The sequence below is a fragment of the Pararge aegeria genome, chromosome 11, assembly GCF_905163445.1.
Source record: "Pararge aegeria chromosome 11, ilParAegt1.1, whole genome shotgun sequence".
NCBI classification, from domain to species: Eukaryota; Metazoa; Arthropoda; class Insecta; order Lepidoptera; family Nymphalidae; genus Pararge; species Pararge aegeria.
This window is the reverse complement of record NC_053190.1, coordinates 5,121,795-5,141,977: the sequence shown is the minus strand read 5'-3', so window position 1 is coordinate 5,141,977 and position 20,183 is coordinate 5,121,795. Positions and strand designations below refer to the sequence as shown.

Sequence of the window (20,183 nt, the reverse complement as noted above, 5' to 3'; positions counted from 1 at the left end):
GTTTCAAAAGCAGTTGCAACCTCGAAAGCTGACGTTATTGATTTGTTATCTACATCAAGTTTGATGTCATTAGTTGTTACTCTTCCTGACTCCTAATTAATTATATTCCAAGTTGTTTTTATAACATTACTGCTATTTTTTATTTTATTCTGTATGAATATTGAGTTAGCCAAAATGCATTCACGTTTAAATTGTTTGGAAAACAATTGCACAAATTTTTTTTGAACTCATCACTGGTATTATAATCTCGTATCGCATACAGATCATATAACCTTTGTCTACTTTTATGCAATTCAGTCAGTGGGCTACCCACTCACTGAAAACTAGTGTATCAGTAATCATGACAGACTTACTAGTGAAAATGGAATTAAATATTGTAATAAATTTACTGAGGAAAGCAGTGTACATTGCGTTAGGGCCAATTGTAGATGATAAAAAAGGAAGGTCCTTAACAAGGCCTATTCGTCCGATGTCACAGGCACAAAAGTTATTTTATGTTTAGACAATGTTTTTTCCCAATTTTGGAACTGGATTAATTGACCAAAGTGATCAGAATCTAATTTACTTATTATATTTTTAGTGATTGGGTTGATATTTGTGAAGATATTGTCTAAACATGTGGCGCTAGTGGCAGTTATTCTTGTAGGCTCCATAAACATATTTGATAAGTTGTAGGTCTTAAATAGATTTAATAACCTACAACTTTGAGAGCTACTTTCTAAAATATTCACATTAAAATCACCGCACACAATATTTTTTTTATTCGATTTAGATATTTTATCTAATACTTCATCCATAACCTGATCAAAAAGTTCAAAGTTTGATAAGGGTTGTATATATGCAGTAACAACAATGAATTGCTCTAATTCTGATGCAAGTTCAATTGTTCGTTACACAGACAGGCTCTCAATGTCTGTTCTATTTTTAAATTTCAAATTTTTATTTAATATAATTAATGAGCCACCATGAATTGCAGTAACTCTACTAACATGATGGTTACCAAAATTAAACATGTATTCATGAGTTTTTAACCAATGTTAAGTTATACATAAAATATTAATATTAAACTGATTTAGAAATATTTCAATCTCAATCTCCGACCGACCCTTGATACAACAATCAATATATATTGAAAAATGAATGAAAAATGATTTATTGGGGCAACATGATTAATTTAGTAATACACAAACAATTATTATTATTAAAAAATATCACACAATCACAGTTGTGTTATGGGTGCTAAGATGACTGTTCTTAGTACCCATAACACAACTGTGGTGCATTTATTTATTTACCGCTCTGTAAATACCGGTCTGTCAATGTGTCTGTGTTAATGATATACCTAAATGGATAGACCGATTTTAACGCTGCTCTTCTTTTTGGAAAAGTGTAATGATAATTCAAGCTAAATTTTGTGAATGCCTGTTGGTAAGAAAAAGTTTTCGAACTGAAAACAAGGTAGTGAAGCGACCGAAATTTCTAACATAACTAAGCTTTATAATAATGAAACAAAAGTTGTTATAAGCAGTTATAAAAAATAAACCCGAACATTTATAGCCTTCTAGCATAATTACTTTCACTTGTTTTATAATTCCGAGGTCGATTTCCTTTGTTTTGGAAGCAATTAATATTGTATGGTCGTTTGACATGTATATTAAGTTAGTTATGCAACTATGTTACGTCAATACTTAGATTACTAGCAGCTGCTATGATATTTTTATATTAGCATATCGCTTACCTACTACTTCCACTGTTTCCCGAGACTTACTCCTCCTTTTTTCCACTACAAGAAAACCTTTAAATGACATTTCAACTGATGGTATGTAATGGTGTAGTTTAAGGTTAACATGCTAGTTTATGTTTTACCAATACCCCTTATCGGTTTCGTTTAGCGACATCGTACTAGACGTTGCCTGAAATTATAAAATTCCATCGAATCCCCACTCATAAGACTACAGCGCTCACCACTGAACCAGTGAGGTCCTCAAAAGTCTAAGTTTCTCTTATATCGCACAGAAACCGTTACTTTTCTCGGCTAAAAATAATCTTACAGGCTTTGAGCATGATGCAGTGCTATCAAGATTTGCACCAATCTTTTGTTTGTTACCAATGTTTGGCCAATGATAACAAAGGGACAGGCACATTTTTGTTTAAGGGACCGAGTTCGAACTTTTCTAAGTTACGTGCGTTTTTATTAATTAAAAATATCACTTGCTTCAACCGGTGAAGGAAAACATCTTGAGGGAACCTGCATGCCTGAGAGTTCTACATAATGTTTTCAAAGGTATGTGGAGTCTACCAATCCGTACCGGGCCAGCTTGGTGGCCCGGTACAGATTGGTAGCCGGCGGCCGGCTTACGTGGTGGATTACGGCCTCAACCCCTCCTCATTGTAGGAGGAGACCCGTGCCCTTGAGTGGGCCGATAATGGGTCGATATGATGATGATGGTGACCTATGTATTTCCCGTGTGGTGGTGGTGGCTATCAGTCAATTCGTGCGAGGCGACCAAGGGAATATAACAGAGAACAGCTAGCAGCGTTCTCTATGCTACCACTACCAGTTACTACCCGACTGCCCAGCTTAATTATTATGAGCAAACCCTCCCGTTGGGAGGGGCCTTAAGTTCCGAAGTGGACTATTATAGGCATGATGATGATCATGTTTTTATCACATTATAATAACAATTGTATCACTAGGGATGTAACGAAATCCCTGATTACTTAATTTTCTCTGTAACAACAAAATGTAAACTAATTATTCACTAGTTTACATCTTGTCTTCGCGGCTTTTCTAAATATAAATTGTGAGTAATAAAATTTGCTCGCAAACTTGCGAACATGTCTTAAATTTAACTTATTTGCGCGTCGAATGTTTACGAAGTCAAGCTACGAACTTTCACGTACCATGTTTGCTGCTAACCTCTGTTAACTTTGAATTACATTTGTTGTACTTACTTTAAACAACGTTCAGCTTTTCTGTGTGTTTATTACTTGAATCCGAACTTTATCATCATCGGTCTGTTAATGTCCGACAGCTGGGCATAGGTCCACCCTCTATGACAGAGGGAATAAAGAGTTATGACCCACCAAGGTGACAGACTTTAACAATTATTATCACATAATATTAGCAATAATAACTGGAAAAGATTAACTTAGCAAGAGCCCATTTCCTAATAATTTATTTTTCTAATAATTATTAATTATAATATTCACTCTTATGTTTCTACAACATACAGTTAACGGACCACAGACAATACAACAAACTATACACCACTTTTGAATTTTTTTTTTGAATTTATTCGGTATAAATCCTTTGTCGGGAATAGTCTCTAAGTTTGTGGGGCGCCTTAGTTTACTTTATGGAAATAATATTCAAATAATAATTATTTAAGCAAATACCTACTCGTAATAATTGAGTATTGCAACAACAGTGATACAATATTGCCAGCATTTCAATATTTATGATAATTTAGGCAATGTTGAAAACTTGACCTAGAATAATCACCGTGAATGTTATTTTAAATTATGTGATAAATAATAGTAAATTGTACCATCCAACATGTTTGTAAAACAAGCCATTTTACACTCCAACGCAGAAAAAGTGTGCCTGCCTGTTGTGGTTGAACACAGGCACACAGACACATAGACACACAGACATACAAGAAACACGATTGCGGAAAACTACTAAATACTACTCGTACAACTTATTTCAAACCATACTGCTTTAACTTGTGATCACGCCAATAACTTTAACGTTCGCTTTGCACTGATTTTATGAACGATGGCGGGGTTTTCATAGACGTTAGAACCGCATAAAAATACCTAACCTACCTTATTATTATTATTACTAATATAATAAATGTCAATGTACGTTTGTTGGTTACGCTTACACGGAAAAACTACTTAATCGATCATCATTAAACTATGTACACATATTCTTGGAAGTGTTAGAAGTAATATAGGATACTTTTTTATACCGACAATTAGCTTGGTTCCTTTGGGAGAGGAGATGAAAGTGTTTGACGATTTTACACCATAACTCCGACAAATTATAACCGATTTAAATAATTATTTTTGTACTATAGAGGTAATATGTGTTTAATTTTTCCCAAACTTTGTGTAGATCTGAATGTGGTTGGAGATAGAGGACAGAACTCCTCAGCAGACAGCAGCAAACCCCTCATTTAAGGCTTAGCGATACTGAATACTTAAATTGAACGCCACATCAAAAAACAAAATCAAACGCAGACGAAGTCGCGGGCAAAAGCTAGTGATAATATATTCATTGTAAATAAAAAAACTATATATTTTAAATCAACAATCAAACCAAACTATTTATAAAATGATAAATAGTTCGGTTTACACGTAAATAAATTTACGTCCTCTCTCTCGGATGGCCTACATGATGTTACGTGGAAAACCAACACTTCGTAGGGCACGCAAGGAACGTCCTAAAACGTGCCGCAATGTGTCCATCACACCTGAAGCATAGGTGTTAAGCCTCATGTCCGACCTACCGACAACCACGCCTTTCAACAATGCTGCTTTACGACAGAAATAAGCATGGTAGTAGCCCGACGAGCTCTGTCACAATAAGCTCTTGTACTACTAAAAGTTACGTATGTAATAATTACAGAACCGAAGCTCTTACAGAAAAATCCTATTATAATATTAAGGATTACTTGAACGATAAAAAAGCTTGGGTGTGAATTGCTCTAGCTTCATAGCTTAATATAAATAAACTGTGAGATAGTGATAACAAAAAAAAAATACCCGGCTCAGTTTGTTGTGGGCTCTCCTTAGACCAGGGCGCGTTTGGTATCCTCGTAGCTTTAGGTTTAAGTTGGCGTACGAAGTTATCACCATCCCCTTACAATTATGTTAACATATATGTATGAACGCTTCATAAGTGCCTGTGATAGGCCTACATGAATAAAGAAATTTTGAATTTGAATTTGAATTCGATAGAAAAGTAGTTAGTAATAGTCATTAATTGAATAACCTTTCAGAGTCCTTCTTGATTTCAATCCACCCTTGACATGATAAGGTTATTAAAGTGATTAACAAATACTTCAGACGGTCGATTGGCGCATTTTGCAGCTACCCTGCTTTCTGAGTACAAGGCCGTGGGTTCGATTCCCACAATTGGAAAATGTTTGTGTGATGAGCATGAATGTTTTTCAGTGTCTGGGTGTTTATATGTATATTGCTATTTATATATGTATATTATTCATAAAAATATTCGACCAGCATCTTAGTACCTATAACACAACGTACGCTTACTTTGGGGCTAGGTGGCGATGTGTGTATTGTCGAAGTATATTGATTTATTTATTTACTTATTTGTTCTAGTGGCAAGTATGGAAGAGGTATGGGTGGAGCTGCGAGCACCTCGATTCGTAGTTCACGGTCATAGCGCTGTGCTGCGGTGTGACCATAATGTCGACCCGGAAACTCTTTACAAGGTAAATCAATGAGGGACACGGCAGTGTATCAAGTCCTGGCCTTAGCAGTCGCATATACAAATACTCTGTGCTCACTCATTTTCCTCTATTCGTTAGCCTCATTTGCCTAGTGGTATGCATTTTTAACTTTGGAGTTCAAGGTCTTGGGTTTGATTCCCGGATCAAGAATCCGAATTTTGTCTATTTCTATATATTAGATGTCGTTTTTCATTTTACATTACATTGCTCATTTATTATACACAGTCATCATATACACCCATTACCGGCCCCCTACCGGGTACGGGTCTCCTCCCATAATGAGAAGGGGTTAAGGCCTTAGTCCACCACGCCGACCTAGTGCGGATTGGTGGACTCCACCCACCTTTGAGAACATTATGTCGAAATCAACTTAGAAAAGTCGGAGGTTTGTTAAAGAGGCTGTGAGGGTTATGAACTCGGTTCCCTCGAAAGTGAAGTCGAGCTCCTACCAACTGGGCTATCACCGCTTTATAATACATAGTATTCTCATAATAATCAAAAGCAATACTAATTTTTGTTACGGCTTTCAATTGTATGGCTCTTTAACACGGGCTATTGCATTTATATTATATTAAAACATAGTTTTTTTTAACATTTAGTAAGTTCTTGAGGAATGAAATTAATGCTTTACGGTGATAAGAGCATGTTTACCTTTTACGCTTTATGTTCTTCGAAAGAACTTAGTAATTTAAACGGCTGAAACTTTTAAAATACAAAGTTGACTTTTATCTCTATTATTTAAAGTTGTATTGTTTGTGTTATATTTTAGTTATTAAAATAGCTGGAACTTATAAAATAAAAAGTTTTATTTTAAAACTAGCTGATACCCGAGACTTTATTGGCGTGGCTTAAGGTTTTTGTATTCCCACGGGAACTCTTTTATTTCTCGGGATAAAAAGTAACTTATGTTATTTTCCATGTCAAAGGCTAGATGTATGCCAAGTTTCATCCAAATCCGTTTCGCCGCTTTTGCATGATTAAGTAACAAACAACCACACTTTCACATTTATAAATTAGTAGGACAGGATAGGATTTATCTCTTAGGACTAACTTGACAAATAAAGCCACGCTATTATTTTAACCACTGAAATTATTAATCACAATTTAGCTATTATTAACACTGATTATTTTATAATAACAAATTCTGTCTAAATAACTTATGGATTCTAGTTGGCAACTTCGTTAATTACTTTGCGTAATTTACTAGAACTTTAAACCTCGCGCCAATTTTCCAAAGTAAACTTTTAATAACTGTAGACTGATTTATCAAAGGTATATTTATAATAATACCTTGTGGTAATTAAAAAAAATCAAAATTCAAAATTCAAAATTTATTTATTTCAAGTAGGCCTAATATAAGCACTTTTGAAACGTCAAGTCTGTCTGTTTGTAGTGATTCTACCACCGGTTCGGAAGGCAGATTCTACCGAGAAGAAGCTGGCAAGAAACTCAGCAGTTGCTCTTTTCCAACATCAACAATTTACATTTTGCATTTTAACATTCATTTTTCTATCTTGTGTGAGCTGAAAGCGGAGCCGGAAGCTTCCAAGCAACCTTGTCATTAAAAAATTCATCAATTGTATAGTAACCTCGCTGTAATAAGTGTGTTTTAACAAATTCTTTAAACTTGTGCATTGGCAGGTCCAAAATCACCTTAGGAATCATATTATAAAAGCGTATACTCAATCCCACAAATGATCCCTGTACCTTACGCAGACGATATGCAGATGACACTAATTTATGACCATTTCTTGTAAGTCGACTGTTTATGTCCACTTTTTGTTTATAAATACTAATATGTTGTCTTACAAATACTATATTGTTATAAATATATTGTGAAGCTACAGTAAGTATGCCTATTTCTTTAAAGTTCTCACGGAGGGATTCGCGTGATTTAAGTTTATATATTGACCGTACAGCTCTTTTCTGCAATATAAATATAGTTTCGATATCAGCTGCTTTACCCCATAACAAGATTCCATAGGACATAACACTATGAAAGTACGCAAAATAAACTAGCCTAGCTATTTCAACGTCAGTAATCTGTCTAATTTTTCTGACTGCGTAGGCAGCCGAGCTTAGTTTACCCGCTAGTGAATCTATATGGGCACCCCACTGTAGCTTATTATCCAAGGTCACGCCCAGAAAAACTGTGGAAGTCTCTATTCTTAGTGATTCACCATTTATCATTATATTTTTATCAATTTTCTTTACATTTGGTAAGATAAATTCGACACACTTTGTTTTTTTTGCATTTAAAAGTAAGTTGTTAACTGTAAACCAGTGCGACACATGCGACATAACACGGTTTACTTCGTCAGAGTTATCTTTACTCCTATCAGTCTTAAAAATTAGAGATGTATCATCTGCAAACAATACAATGTCGCATGTTCCACTGACATGGTACGGTAGATCATTTATATACACTAAAAATAGAAAAGGACCCAAAATCGAGCCTTGTGGGACACCCATTGAGGTATTTGAAATACCAGAACTTAAGTCGTTTAAGGCGCTTTCATTTGTTTTTTTTTTTTGTTTTATTACTTATTAATATTATTTCTTTATTATTTTCTATTTTATAATTAACAAGCCCCACGACTTCATCAGAATACCATTTATGATAAAAAAATTATTCACATTCAAATTTTTATCAGCTGCACCACGCAGTATACCCGACCCATAGCGTCGTCTCCTAAGACTTGTAGCATGATGCAAAATAGCCTCCTCAAAACTTTACATATCAAATGCAAATAAGATTTAATCCAATTTTTAGTTTTAGAGCCAAGGCTTCTAGGTTTGTTTGTGTAAACGTGACACAAACAAACCAAAAAAAACTGTATAGTTTCGAGTAAAGATATTATAAATGCAAAAGCGTTTATTTGTACTTCTTTAATACAGCCGCGAAGTTACAGGTTTCGTGATTTTTGTACAAAAATCTAGAGGATTAGAGTAATTAATAGAAAGCCATCATTATCATCATCACATCAACCCATTACCAGCCCACTACAGAGTACGGGACTCCTCCTACAACGAGGAGAGGTTAAGGCCGTAGTCCACCACGTTGGCCCAGTACGGATTGGTGGACTCCACACACCTTTGAGAACATTTTGCGAAACTTTCAGGCATGCAGGTTTCCTCACGATGTTTTCCTTCACCGTTGAAGCAAGTGATATTTTAATTACTAGAAACGCACATAATTTAGAAAAGTTAGAGATGTGCTGGGATTCAAACTCGGCCCCCCTAAAGTAAAGTCGAGCTTTTTATAATAAAAAGTAGCTTAAGTTAATTATGAAGGAAAAACCAATCATTGCAGACGAAACTAGGTTTGGATAATCTTCTAATATTGTTATTTGTTGTTTCAGTACAAAATGGCTTAATTTATACAAAAGTTATGCCAACTTTTGAGATGAACTAAAGTGTTTCTAAACTTCTCGTATATAATCTATCAAGTTAACAGGATATATTTAATCTTCTAGTTATACTTATTTTAAAATCATATTTCATTTACATTCATTACAATGAATCTGCGCCATGTTTTTGTGGCATTACGTTTGCAGTATCACTCCCACAACTAAGACGAATAAAATTATATCTTAACTACGCTTTGGTTGTTGGCCGTGCGAGAGAACCAGTGGGTTTATAGTTCCTAGTACACGCCATATTGTTTATTTTTGTAATGTAATTAATTTAGTGTAGCTCCAACAAGTAAAATAAACCCTACGATTTCTACATTTACCAAAATTATTTAATCAGTGTCGGTCGAACTGTTTTCGGTGTAGTTCCAACAACTATAATAAACCTTATGATTTCCCATTTCAAAAATCTTACACCATTTTAATACTATAAAAAATTTATAATCAGTGTCGGTCGAAATGCCTGAACAAATTTGGATGTACGAGGTAACGTTAGAATACGTTACCTCGTACATCCAAATTTGTTCAGGCATTTTTAATTCACAGTGTAATAAAAAAAACCTCAAACAATAACATAAACTCTACAAGCAGCAAACCTTAAAACAGTCCCTTTTGGGAAGTCGTAGAAAAATTAAGAAGAGTTAGACATTGTTAGTATTCAATTATGTTTTATTGTCAAAGTACACCAATGCAGTGCAGTGAGTAACAGATCAGATAATGGTGCAAATACGCTTAGTGTATCCAATGATGCGAGATAAGCGATACGCGAGCGAAATAGATTACCTGTCAGATCCAGTTTGTAGCATTCACGTAGTTTTCTAACCTATATACAGGTCACAAGTACAAGGTAACTTTCGAGACGTGATTCTTTATTATTATGCCTGCGTACTTACCTTCAGTATAGACCAACGAGGCACTCTAACATATTTTTTTTTAAATTACTTTATCTTTGTTGAAGCGTCTTTTTGGTTTTTCCGTTTGTATCCCAAAATGACTGTCAACCTTACAATTAATTTGATTTTAATTTTTTTATACTTGAGTCCGATTTAACACTTGTTACACATTATTTATTACTAGCTAGTAGCTGTTGCCCAATGTAGTCGTCCGCTTTTGTTACGGTTCTTACAAATCCCGTGGGAATCGTTTGTTTTCTGAGATAAAAAGTAGCTTATGTTACTCTGCGCCCTTTCAAATAACCCTATGCCAAAAATGAAGTCGATTGGTTGATTAGTTAGAGCGTGATGGAAGCACAAACAAATTCACTTTCGCATTTATAATATTAGTACTAACTTCTGCCCGCGACTTCGTCTGCGTGGAGTTCAGAATTGGGTCTAAAGCTTCGCTCAGTAACATTTTTCAATTTTCCCTCGGAATATCTTATTTTCCATGCCAAAGGCATGCCAAATTTTATCCAAATCCGTTTAGCCGTTTTTGCGTGATTGAGTATAAACATCCACACTTTCACATTTATAATATTAGTAAGATTAAGGATTAAAAAAATTCGCAGGTGGTGTTTTTTAAGAGTGGACAACGTATCATGCAGCACGTCCAGGGCAGGGATCCGCCATTCGAGTTATACAACTTTACAGGAGCTGATATAAACGTAAGTTGTATTGATTTGACACCTTTATTAATAGTATTAGAACATTAATAGTATTAGATATGGTTTAATACAACTGCCAAATCCATTGTAGTGTTTTTGGTCTGGTTAATTACCACCCTACAAGTAAAAACGTGCCACTAAGCCATTTAGTGTTCCGGTGCGATGTCGCGTAGAAACCGATTAGGGGTATGACTACCATACTCCCTAACAGGTTCGCCCGCTGCTATCTTAGACTGCATCATCACTTACCACAAGGTGAGATTGTAGTCAAGGGCTAACGTGTAGTGGAATAAAAAAATGCATCTATTAAATAGATACACATACATTGTCTCACTATACATGCAGATGGGTAGCTGTCAATTGCGCAGTCTAGCGACGGACATGGTTCGTTTTGGACGTGCGCCTGCACTCGTGTCTGTGTAGTAATGAGCCATTGGATTGTAAGTAGGTACTACCGTGTAACGGCCATTACACCCCTAAAGGGTCACCCACTACCACTTTAAACTGCATTATCACCTAAAAGGTGAGGTTAAAAAACAATCCAATATTGACTCAACAATAACTCAGCTTAAATATCTTAAAACCTATGTTTAAAATAAAAACGGCTGCAAGTAAAAGAGGAAGGGATTTTCGGACAGGGAATATGATCAGTGTGTTATTTCTCAAATTGAAAAAATACAGCTACAGCTAGTCTAAAGATAAATAAATAAACCTCAAAGGTTCTTCATTGCCTGGGGTTATATATTCCACAACTTGTTGACTACAAATTACGTGCTCAGTAAGCGAACACAGGTTTAGTTAATAATAACGTAACCTAGAATATAATAAATGTATCAGGAATACTGAATATTGCATTCACGGTACGCGGAGTACTAGTAAGTATTCCTGCAGCTTATAATTAGAGCCTACATTGAATAGGCAATTAAACATGCAACTATGTATATAACTAATCCTGAACCTTTTCACTAGGAATTATATTGAGTGGTAGCTACAGCTTTTTGTGACAGCACTCGTCCAAGAAAGTACCGCTGCTATGCTTATTTCTGCGGTCAAGCAGCATTGCTAGATTGCGGTCTGAAAAGCGTGGTTGCCGATGTTTTTGCAGGCACATGACGTGTTCCTTGCATGCACTTTGAGGTATTGTTGTTTAAAGGCAATAGTTTTCCTCTTACGATCAGGCTGGCCATCTTCTTGATCCGGTCCGTTATTACTAGAACAAAAAAAGTTATAAAATTAAACAAGCGAATGTTCGTGTAATCGTCGACGTAAAATTTTTAATAAGTACTGGCGTCATACGGGAAATACTAAAAAGACAGTGATCTATGATAAGTGACATTTGACATATGCCAGCTGGCAGGTGACATGTTACATGTGGCAGATGACATTTAATAGAGATTTAAGAGTGAGTTATATAATATCAACCGTCTGTCGGTTGATATTATCATAATATGAACCGACAGACGTCCACAACTGGACATAAATATAGGTATTTTTAGGGAGTTCCAAATTCCACGCTTCTGTGCCGCTTGGATCCAGCGACTACTTGCGACGCGTCTAATGTCGTCTATCCACCTCGTTGGGTCGATCAACGCTGCGCTTACCAGTGCAGGGCTGCCATTCCAGCACCTTGGGACCCCAACGGCAATCCTTTTTCTAAATTATGTGCCCTACCCATTGCCACTTCAGCTTCGCGACTCAAAGAGCTATGTCGCTATGTCGGTAACTCTGGTTGCGTAAAGATACACCTGAGTGACTCTGAGCCTTCTTATGAGGCCCATAGAAATGACACTATTAAATATTAAATACATAACTTTCACGGTTTACCATAGTGCAGTTTCAATTACAATTTACAAACTATAAAATCCAATCGCTAAACCCCCGTTTAGGCGGACAGACGACATCAATTGAGCAACTGGACGCAAGTGGCACTAGGGGAATTGCCCTCATAAGTGCTGATATTATCTACTGCGATCACCTCCGATGAAACGGTGATAGCGCTGGGTTCGACTTCACTTTCGGGGGCCGAGTTCGATTCCCAGCCTCTAAACCAAACCTGTAACTTTTCTGAGTTATGTGGCTTTAAAATAATTAAAATATCACTTGCTTGACTCCTCAAAGGAGCGTGCAGTCCACCAATCAGCACTGGGCCAGCCTGGTGGACTACGGCCTTCACCCCTCCTCGTTGTGGGACGAGACCCCTGCTCTGTAGTGTTCCAGTAATGGGTGGATGTGATGATGATGATGATGACTGCGATCACCAACCCATCTGCCCAGCATGGTGATTATAGGCAAACCCAACTATTGAGAGAGCCCTTTAGTCCATGTTATAAACTACTTATGATAAAATAAAGATAAAAGAAAGGTACAAGTGCTTATCATCCGTATGTTAACATATAATATACATAATATAATATACATATAAAGACCGTAGCATTTAAACATATACCTACTTGTACCTACCTACGAGTATAAACATTCATTAAATAATTATAACATTTATTATATATTGTTTTGACGGCCGATTGGCGCAGTTTCCAGCGACCCTGCTTTCTAAGCCTAAGGCCGTGTGTTCGATTGCCACTACTGGAAAATGTTTGTTTGACGAGCGGGAATGTTTTTCAGTGTCTGGGTGTTTATATGTAGTATCTAAGTATTTACGTATATAATTCATAAAAATATTCATCAGGCATCTAAGTACCCATAACACAAGCTACGCTTACTTTGGGGCTAGATGGCGATGTGTGTATTGTCGTAGTATATTTATTTTTATAAACTCATATTCGGAATATAAATATATATACATATAACGGAAATTAAATTAAAGACAAAATATGAGAAATCTAATAACAGTCAAAATAAAACTAATTTGACGGAAACTTTTGTGTACAGCTCAATACCTAACATGTATCACGTAGTATCCGACCCATAACTGTCTCGTGTCGAAAATTGCCTTTTCAACATTATTTTTGTATTGGTAACCCTTATGCTGGTGGGAATAAAGGTGATATTGCAGTCATAAGAGGTAAGTAAGTTATATCACGTGATGTACAAAACTGGCGGACGATGGCATTTTCAATAGAATTCGAACTTAAAACGTAGCATTTTGTAGTTAAAAGTGTGAAGGTTATTCTAAAATTGAAAAGCCTTTTAATATTTTGGTGCTTTAACCATGCCTTTTCACATAAAACGTTTAACATCGTAGATAATAATAATTTAAATCAAACTTGTACATGTTACGGGACAGTTCAGAAGTATGTTTTCAAAACGGGTCATAGCCGTTTAATGAACATTATTTTTTGGGTCATAACTCCCCTTAAGTGTCTTTACTATTATTACTCTGGATAGATAAGTCTGTTGCGGACTAAAATGTATTGGCGTATAATCGATTCCTACGCAACATCGTACCGGAACTTCAAATCGCTTGGCGGCACGTCTTTTTCGGTAGGGTGGGAACTGGCCACTACCGAAGCCTGTCACCAGACCAGACCAGAGAAAATTCAGAAATTACAAATTCTCAAATTTCCCCCACTAGGGATTGGTGTACTGATTAATACGAATATATGTAACAAACAAACACACTTTCGAACTTATAATATTCGTGTGGATGTATTCAATGGTTGATGCGCCTTATAAGATACTAGCGGACCCCAGCGCCATCTGTCGGGCTGATTTGTGAATCTGAACCATCCAGGGTGCCACCCAAACGCATACCGAAAAATTCATTCAAATCGGTCCGGCCGTTTAGGAGGACGCACACAAGAAATATATATATAAAGATAAGTAGATTATATTGTAGTTAAAGCGTTATAGCTTTGAACAATATACATTTTAAATTGAGACCCTTTGTTTTTAAGATTAGATAATATTATGTTGAACTGGCTAGAACGGAGTTGTTGAATTGTGAAATACAATGTATTATACATTCCAGACTACAGTGAAACTCCATTACAATTTGAGCGCTTTACACCAAAAAGAGAATGTACGAGTTACAGATAAAGGATTTCTACATATACTCGTACTTGAACCAATTGAAATAGGTACCGGTTTGCGATTTTTCTCGCTGGTATTCCAGTTATTCGGCGATATTTTTTTTTTTTTATTATTTATATATATTTTTTCTATATATTTATAGTAAGTTTGTTATAATATGTACATATTATATTTGTATATATAGGTTTATGCATGTTTATTTGCAACACAGTACAGTTAAATGCAACACCTACCTCTCTTCTTGAGCTGTTTTTAACGCCTTTGGTTGCCTGGAAGAGATCGCTATGTAGCGATAAGGCCGCCAAATTGTATACCTTTTGTTAAATTTTTACTGTTAATTTGTTATGTTTATGTGGTGTACAATAAAAGTGTATTCATTCATTCATTCATTCATTCATTCATTCATTCAATTATTCATTCATTCATTCATTCATTCATTCATTATATTTTAGCCTAGTATTAATAGTAGTTGAAGGTTAGACGTCACTTGCTCCGCCTGCAAATCTTTGTAATACATAATTTTTACCCATACACACTTTTAGGGCCAATTCTACAGCCCTGGGTCTAGTTTTTAGAACAACGCTTTATCAATTATTATTTTTCCTAAAATCCAAAATAAAGGACTCGCATATAATCCTAACCTTTCAACCCAGTTTGACCCTTTGGGGATTGATGTAACAGAAATCCATAACCTAAAAGTAACCTATCTTCTAAATTGGGATGTCTCTAACTTTGAATAACATGTGACCCCTGGTAAATCTTTCAACCCCCATTTAAGAAATAAAAGGTTTAGAAAGTCCCTTCAAAATCCCTCAATCTATCAAAAACAAACACATAGAAAGAAAGACAAACAGTCACAAATCTTTAAAAATAACTTTTTGTATACTATATATATATATATATTATATATATATATATATATATATATATATATATGCTTTTTATGCATTTGCAACAAACACACTGAGTTGAACCTCTGTCTGTTTTGAAAGTCAGTTAAATAGTATTTCATTCTTATGTACTGTTGGATAACTACACATTTATTATACTTTCTCCATAAAGAGTACAATGGGCCCAATTTGGTTAACTCAGTTGTAAGAAAGTTGGCACATTACTTTGCCTTTCCACTGCTTGAATTACGTAAAAGTTATGAACACTGAAAATGTTTATATGCATTTTAAATTTATAAAATTGATAATTCCTCCAAGTGTAGGTAAAAACACTAATAAAAATTATAAAAAAAAGAAAAGCAATGTGTCCTCTCTTGTTTCAAACGTGTCTCATTGTAATATGGATCTTTGAAAAAGTTGATCGAAATTGCAACGTTTCCTACTCGATGACGCTACAGTCGCTATAAGACTGATGTGAAAGGCATATACGAGTACTAATTTCAGCATCGACGGTAGGAGAGCCGTAGCTTAATTGGAGAAAGCGCTCAGGCCGCGATTGCCAGAGAGTCGCAGGTTCAAATCCAAATTTTTTTTATGCATTTTAAATTTATAAAATATGAACACTGAATTGGAATAACTCATATAAAATAACATTAAGGTTTATCGTCATGACCCATCAGCGGTCCACCACTCGATACACGTGTTTCCTCCCACAAAGAGAACGGCCGTAGTCCACCATACTGTCGCAGTGTGGATTGGTAGACCCCACATGCCTTTGAGAACATTACGGAGAGCTCTCAGGCATGCAGGTTTAAACACGTTTTTCTTCACCGTTGAAACATTTGATATTCTAATTTCTTAAAAACGCAAATAACTTACAAGTTTTAAGGGATGGGATTCTCTGCATCTGCATTTCAGAATTTGTGTGTGGTTGTGTCTCTGTTGTATGCAGATTCAAGTCATCGTAAAATGCACACTGCCTCGTTTTAATGGATTATAGTTTAATAAGCCTTTAAAAATATTATTGTTCATTGAATAATATAGAATACCGCAAAGTAACGCCTGCTTCTATCCAATATTTAACGGCTTTTAATTATCCATCTGTATCACATTTCAGTTGAAAGCTTATTTTGGGAAATTAAATTGACAATATGGAATTACGACTCAATAACAAAGGAAATACGTTTTTTTTTTTTTTAATAATTTCATACAAGGTCTGTACTTTATTTTCATATGTTAGCATTGTAAAGAAATTAAAAATAAAATAAAGGTTAAGTAACATAGGTTAGAAAGGCCACTTTGTCGTGGTTTTAAATCTAAATTACATAAGCATTATATATCAACCGGATCGTTAGATAAAATATGCATTTTCTTTTTATCAAGCATAAATAGTTATATAAATGACTTTATGATCACTATACGGAACCCTGAAAAATAATAACCGTCTAGTTTAAAAGTCATTGAATTAATGCACTCAGTTTAACCGCCTTATTCCTTGTTTCAGCTACCGAAAATGACTCCGACCTCAATAACTTTGGAGAGAATGGATTTCGCGGCGTCCGGTCCCTACGCCTGCGAAATAGCCCTTGAAATTCCGTTGTATTCAAAGGCGTCCAAAATACACGAAGTGAGCGTTATTGGTAAGTGAAACCACCGAGTACCGCACTTTTATTTTCGGTAATTTGGTTTCAAACCGCTGTGTTAACATTAATTGTACTAACTTACGTTACAAAGAAATATTGGAAGAGACGTTTGCGATTTTGCTGTCAAAGGGCCTCATTATGTAAATTTTAAATCACTTACTCTTACTTTTATTAATCTAAACTCTTACTTAAACTATTAGATCGGAGATTGACATAGGCTTTTTCCCAGAAAAATGCATGGTCTTGAATACACAAACAGGCCGCCCTCATAAACACACACGAGCACACACACACACACACACACACACACGCGCGCCACACACACCCACATACACACACACACCCACACACACACACACGCCACACACACACCCACATACACACAAACGCGCTTGTACGCGAAAAGCAGTTTTTGGATTTGTTTTTAATTATTCTCGTATTCTCGAGCTGGCCTTAGTTTTATGCGTTTGGTGGAATAGGTTGACTTTTATGCTAACAACGTATCGTAGTCAATGCTGTAACGTCAGTAAAAATACATTTAATAGTACTTTTGTGACAGAAACTTACACCTTTACATGGCTCAAAGGGCGGACAATTCGATACACACAATCAAAATATAATTTTTACGTTATACGAAAAAGTACTTTCAAATATTGTCATTCCGAAGAATAAAGGAATAATATAAGAAAATAATATTATGATAGCCCTTGTGAAATTGATATTTCCATATTATTGGCCTTGTTACAAACCAGGAAAAGAATATTGAGATGTAAATAACTCTTGACAATTTAAATTAGGCTTGGCAAATGTATAATGACTTTATTTGTACTAGATACATGGCAGGCTTAGTGATCAAACTTCGAGAATAAGTTAATGAATATTTACGAGTTGTAGTTATAATCGTCCGTTTTCTATATTTAATCTTTCTATAATCTGTTGATAACTTGCTAAGAAAAGTTGTTATTTTTTTTTAATTGTATCTGTAGATTTCTTCTACAGATTGCGGATAGATTGATTAAATAAAATTTACGAGGATAATCATGAAAAAGTGATGCTCGATAGATACAACTATATATAAGGAAACGAATATTTACTTGTTTTTTTTATTCCATTAAAAGTTACCCCTTGACTGCAATCTCCCATGTCAGTAAGTAATAATGCGATCTAAGACGTTGGCGGGCTAACTTGTTAGGTCACCCGTAATCGGTTTATACGTCGCTAGTAGTACTGGAACGTTACGATAATAACATATCAAATCAATGACTGGAACGCTAGATCACTTGGCGGCACACGTCTTTGGCTGCAGGGTGGGAACTAGCCAAGGCCGATGCCTCCCAATAAACACATATTTAGTGAGTTTAAGTTGGTCACATAATCAGGTATCGATTTGGAGTAACGCTACTTAATGAGCACAATGACTATAACATCACCCTCATTTTCACACGAGGTCATATGTGATGTTAAAGTTTGTTAAACATTGTATGTAAGTAACTCTATGGCAGTACGTCGAATCTGATAATAGTCTAAACGCGTACAGCGTAGCTACTGAAGCCGATAAGCGAAACGCGAGCGTAGTATATCGCCTGTCAGATTCAGTTCGTAGCTTTCGTAGGCTCGAAGCAATGCCGTAGCTCAAGTAACATATAGCTTCTTTGCTGTAAACGTTCTCATATATTGGAAAAATTAGCTAGCTCCTTAGTATTGATTTCATTGTTATTTATTTCGTTTATTAAAAAAGTACTGTGAGTAGTGTTTATTTTGCAAAATTCTACCAATAATAATTATATTTTGACGATCTCCCTGGCGCAGTAGTCAGCGCTAATGTTTTAAGATTGCGGTTCCGGGTTCGATTCCACGTAACTTACTTAGGCTTTTTTTAAAGGCCGCGGAGACGGTTCTCGTATGCCATTTCGGAGTGTCAGCTTCCTCTGTACAAAATTATATCTAAACCGGTGCCGAACAAATAAATAATAATGAATTCATTTATTCACAGGATTATTAAATAGTAACAGAAATCATAGCTTAATACTCTTTTGTTGAATTACTGAAACTTAAACTGACTAAACTCGTACTATAGTTATACCCTGCTGTCCCCTGTATTATTAATTTTGATTTGATTGAACAAAGGTATCAAACAGATAGACAGACATGCATTCATAATATTAGTGATCGTAACGTTATTTATTTTTAGACGATATTATTATGATGCACAATATTATCTTACTTAGTGCGCTCAACAAAGCCGTCCTTTGTGCAATTTTTACACTTCGACTAGTCGTTTCGCTTTGGCGAACGTTAAAAATGCCTACACAGACATGCAGTGTTGTTTTTCTACTATTTTCAGCCTTTTTGCCGCTCCGAATGGAGAGCAGCTCGAAAGAAAATATGCCTACTCGTAGTTCTGACCCCTTAACCTTATTTTGTATATATGTCGTATATGCTCTTTTGGAAATATAAATTTACTTTATTTCCAAGCTTGGATTTGCGGAAACTTTGATATTTTTTGATACTAACATAGAACACCGTTCATACTTTTTTAGTCTAAAGGGTATGGTTTTCTGTTACAGGCACATTAGGCTTAACACCTACGCACATCTCATCTCATCTCATCTCAGCACAGGTAGCCTGTGCAGGAGACAATTATCTCCCCGGGGAAAGGATAAAAATGTATCTTCTTCCACAGCTTTATCAACTCTCAGAGCAATGGCGCACAAGTGGAAATAATGTCCAAATAATAAATGTTTCATTTCAAACGGACACTAAGTATATATATACTAAGTGTATATTATATGTAGTATAATTGCACTATCCCGCTCTCTTGCAGCTTTTCCTTCTGTCAGAGGTTGCCTGTAAGAGATTGCTTGCAGCAATAAGGCCGCCTTTGCATGCCTACAATTCTTGTTGTTGTTTATTCTATATTTTATGTATATTCTGATGTTTGTGTGCAATAAAGTATTTCTTCTTCTTCTTCTTCTAAGTTCTCCTATTCCATGTTCCCATGCTTTAGCAGGTGGACATGTTAATTACGAGTATATCCTTTTTAAAGGGTATATCCATTGAAAAAGGATATATCGGGGGAATTAATTTTTGTCTTCTGCAAAATTCAAAATTCATTTATTTCAAGTAGGCCTAATATAAGCACTTTTGTAACGTCAAGTCTG

The 20,183-nt window shown here is 35.5% G+C and overlaps 1 protein-coding gene across 1 annotated transcript in view; it reads left to right on the top strand.

Annotated features, from left to right (window-relative positions):
* The window catches only part of LOC120627387, a 127,007-nt gene that overhangs the window by 94,285 nt on the left and 12,539 nt on the right, over nt 1-20,183 (top strand). Inside the window, exons 3-5 of the mRNA XM_039895382.1 lie at nt 5,353-5,465; nt 10,404-10,499; nt 16,884-17,019. Coding sequence (XP_039751316.1) covers nt 5,353-5,465; nt 10,404-10,499; nt 16,884-17,019 — 345 coding nt within the window. The remainder of the gene's footprint in view (nt 1-5,352; nt 5,466-10,403; nt 10,500-16,883; nt 17,020-20,183) is intronic.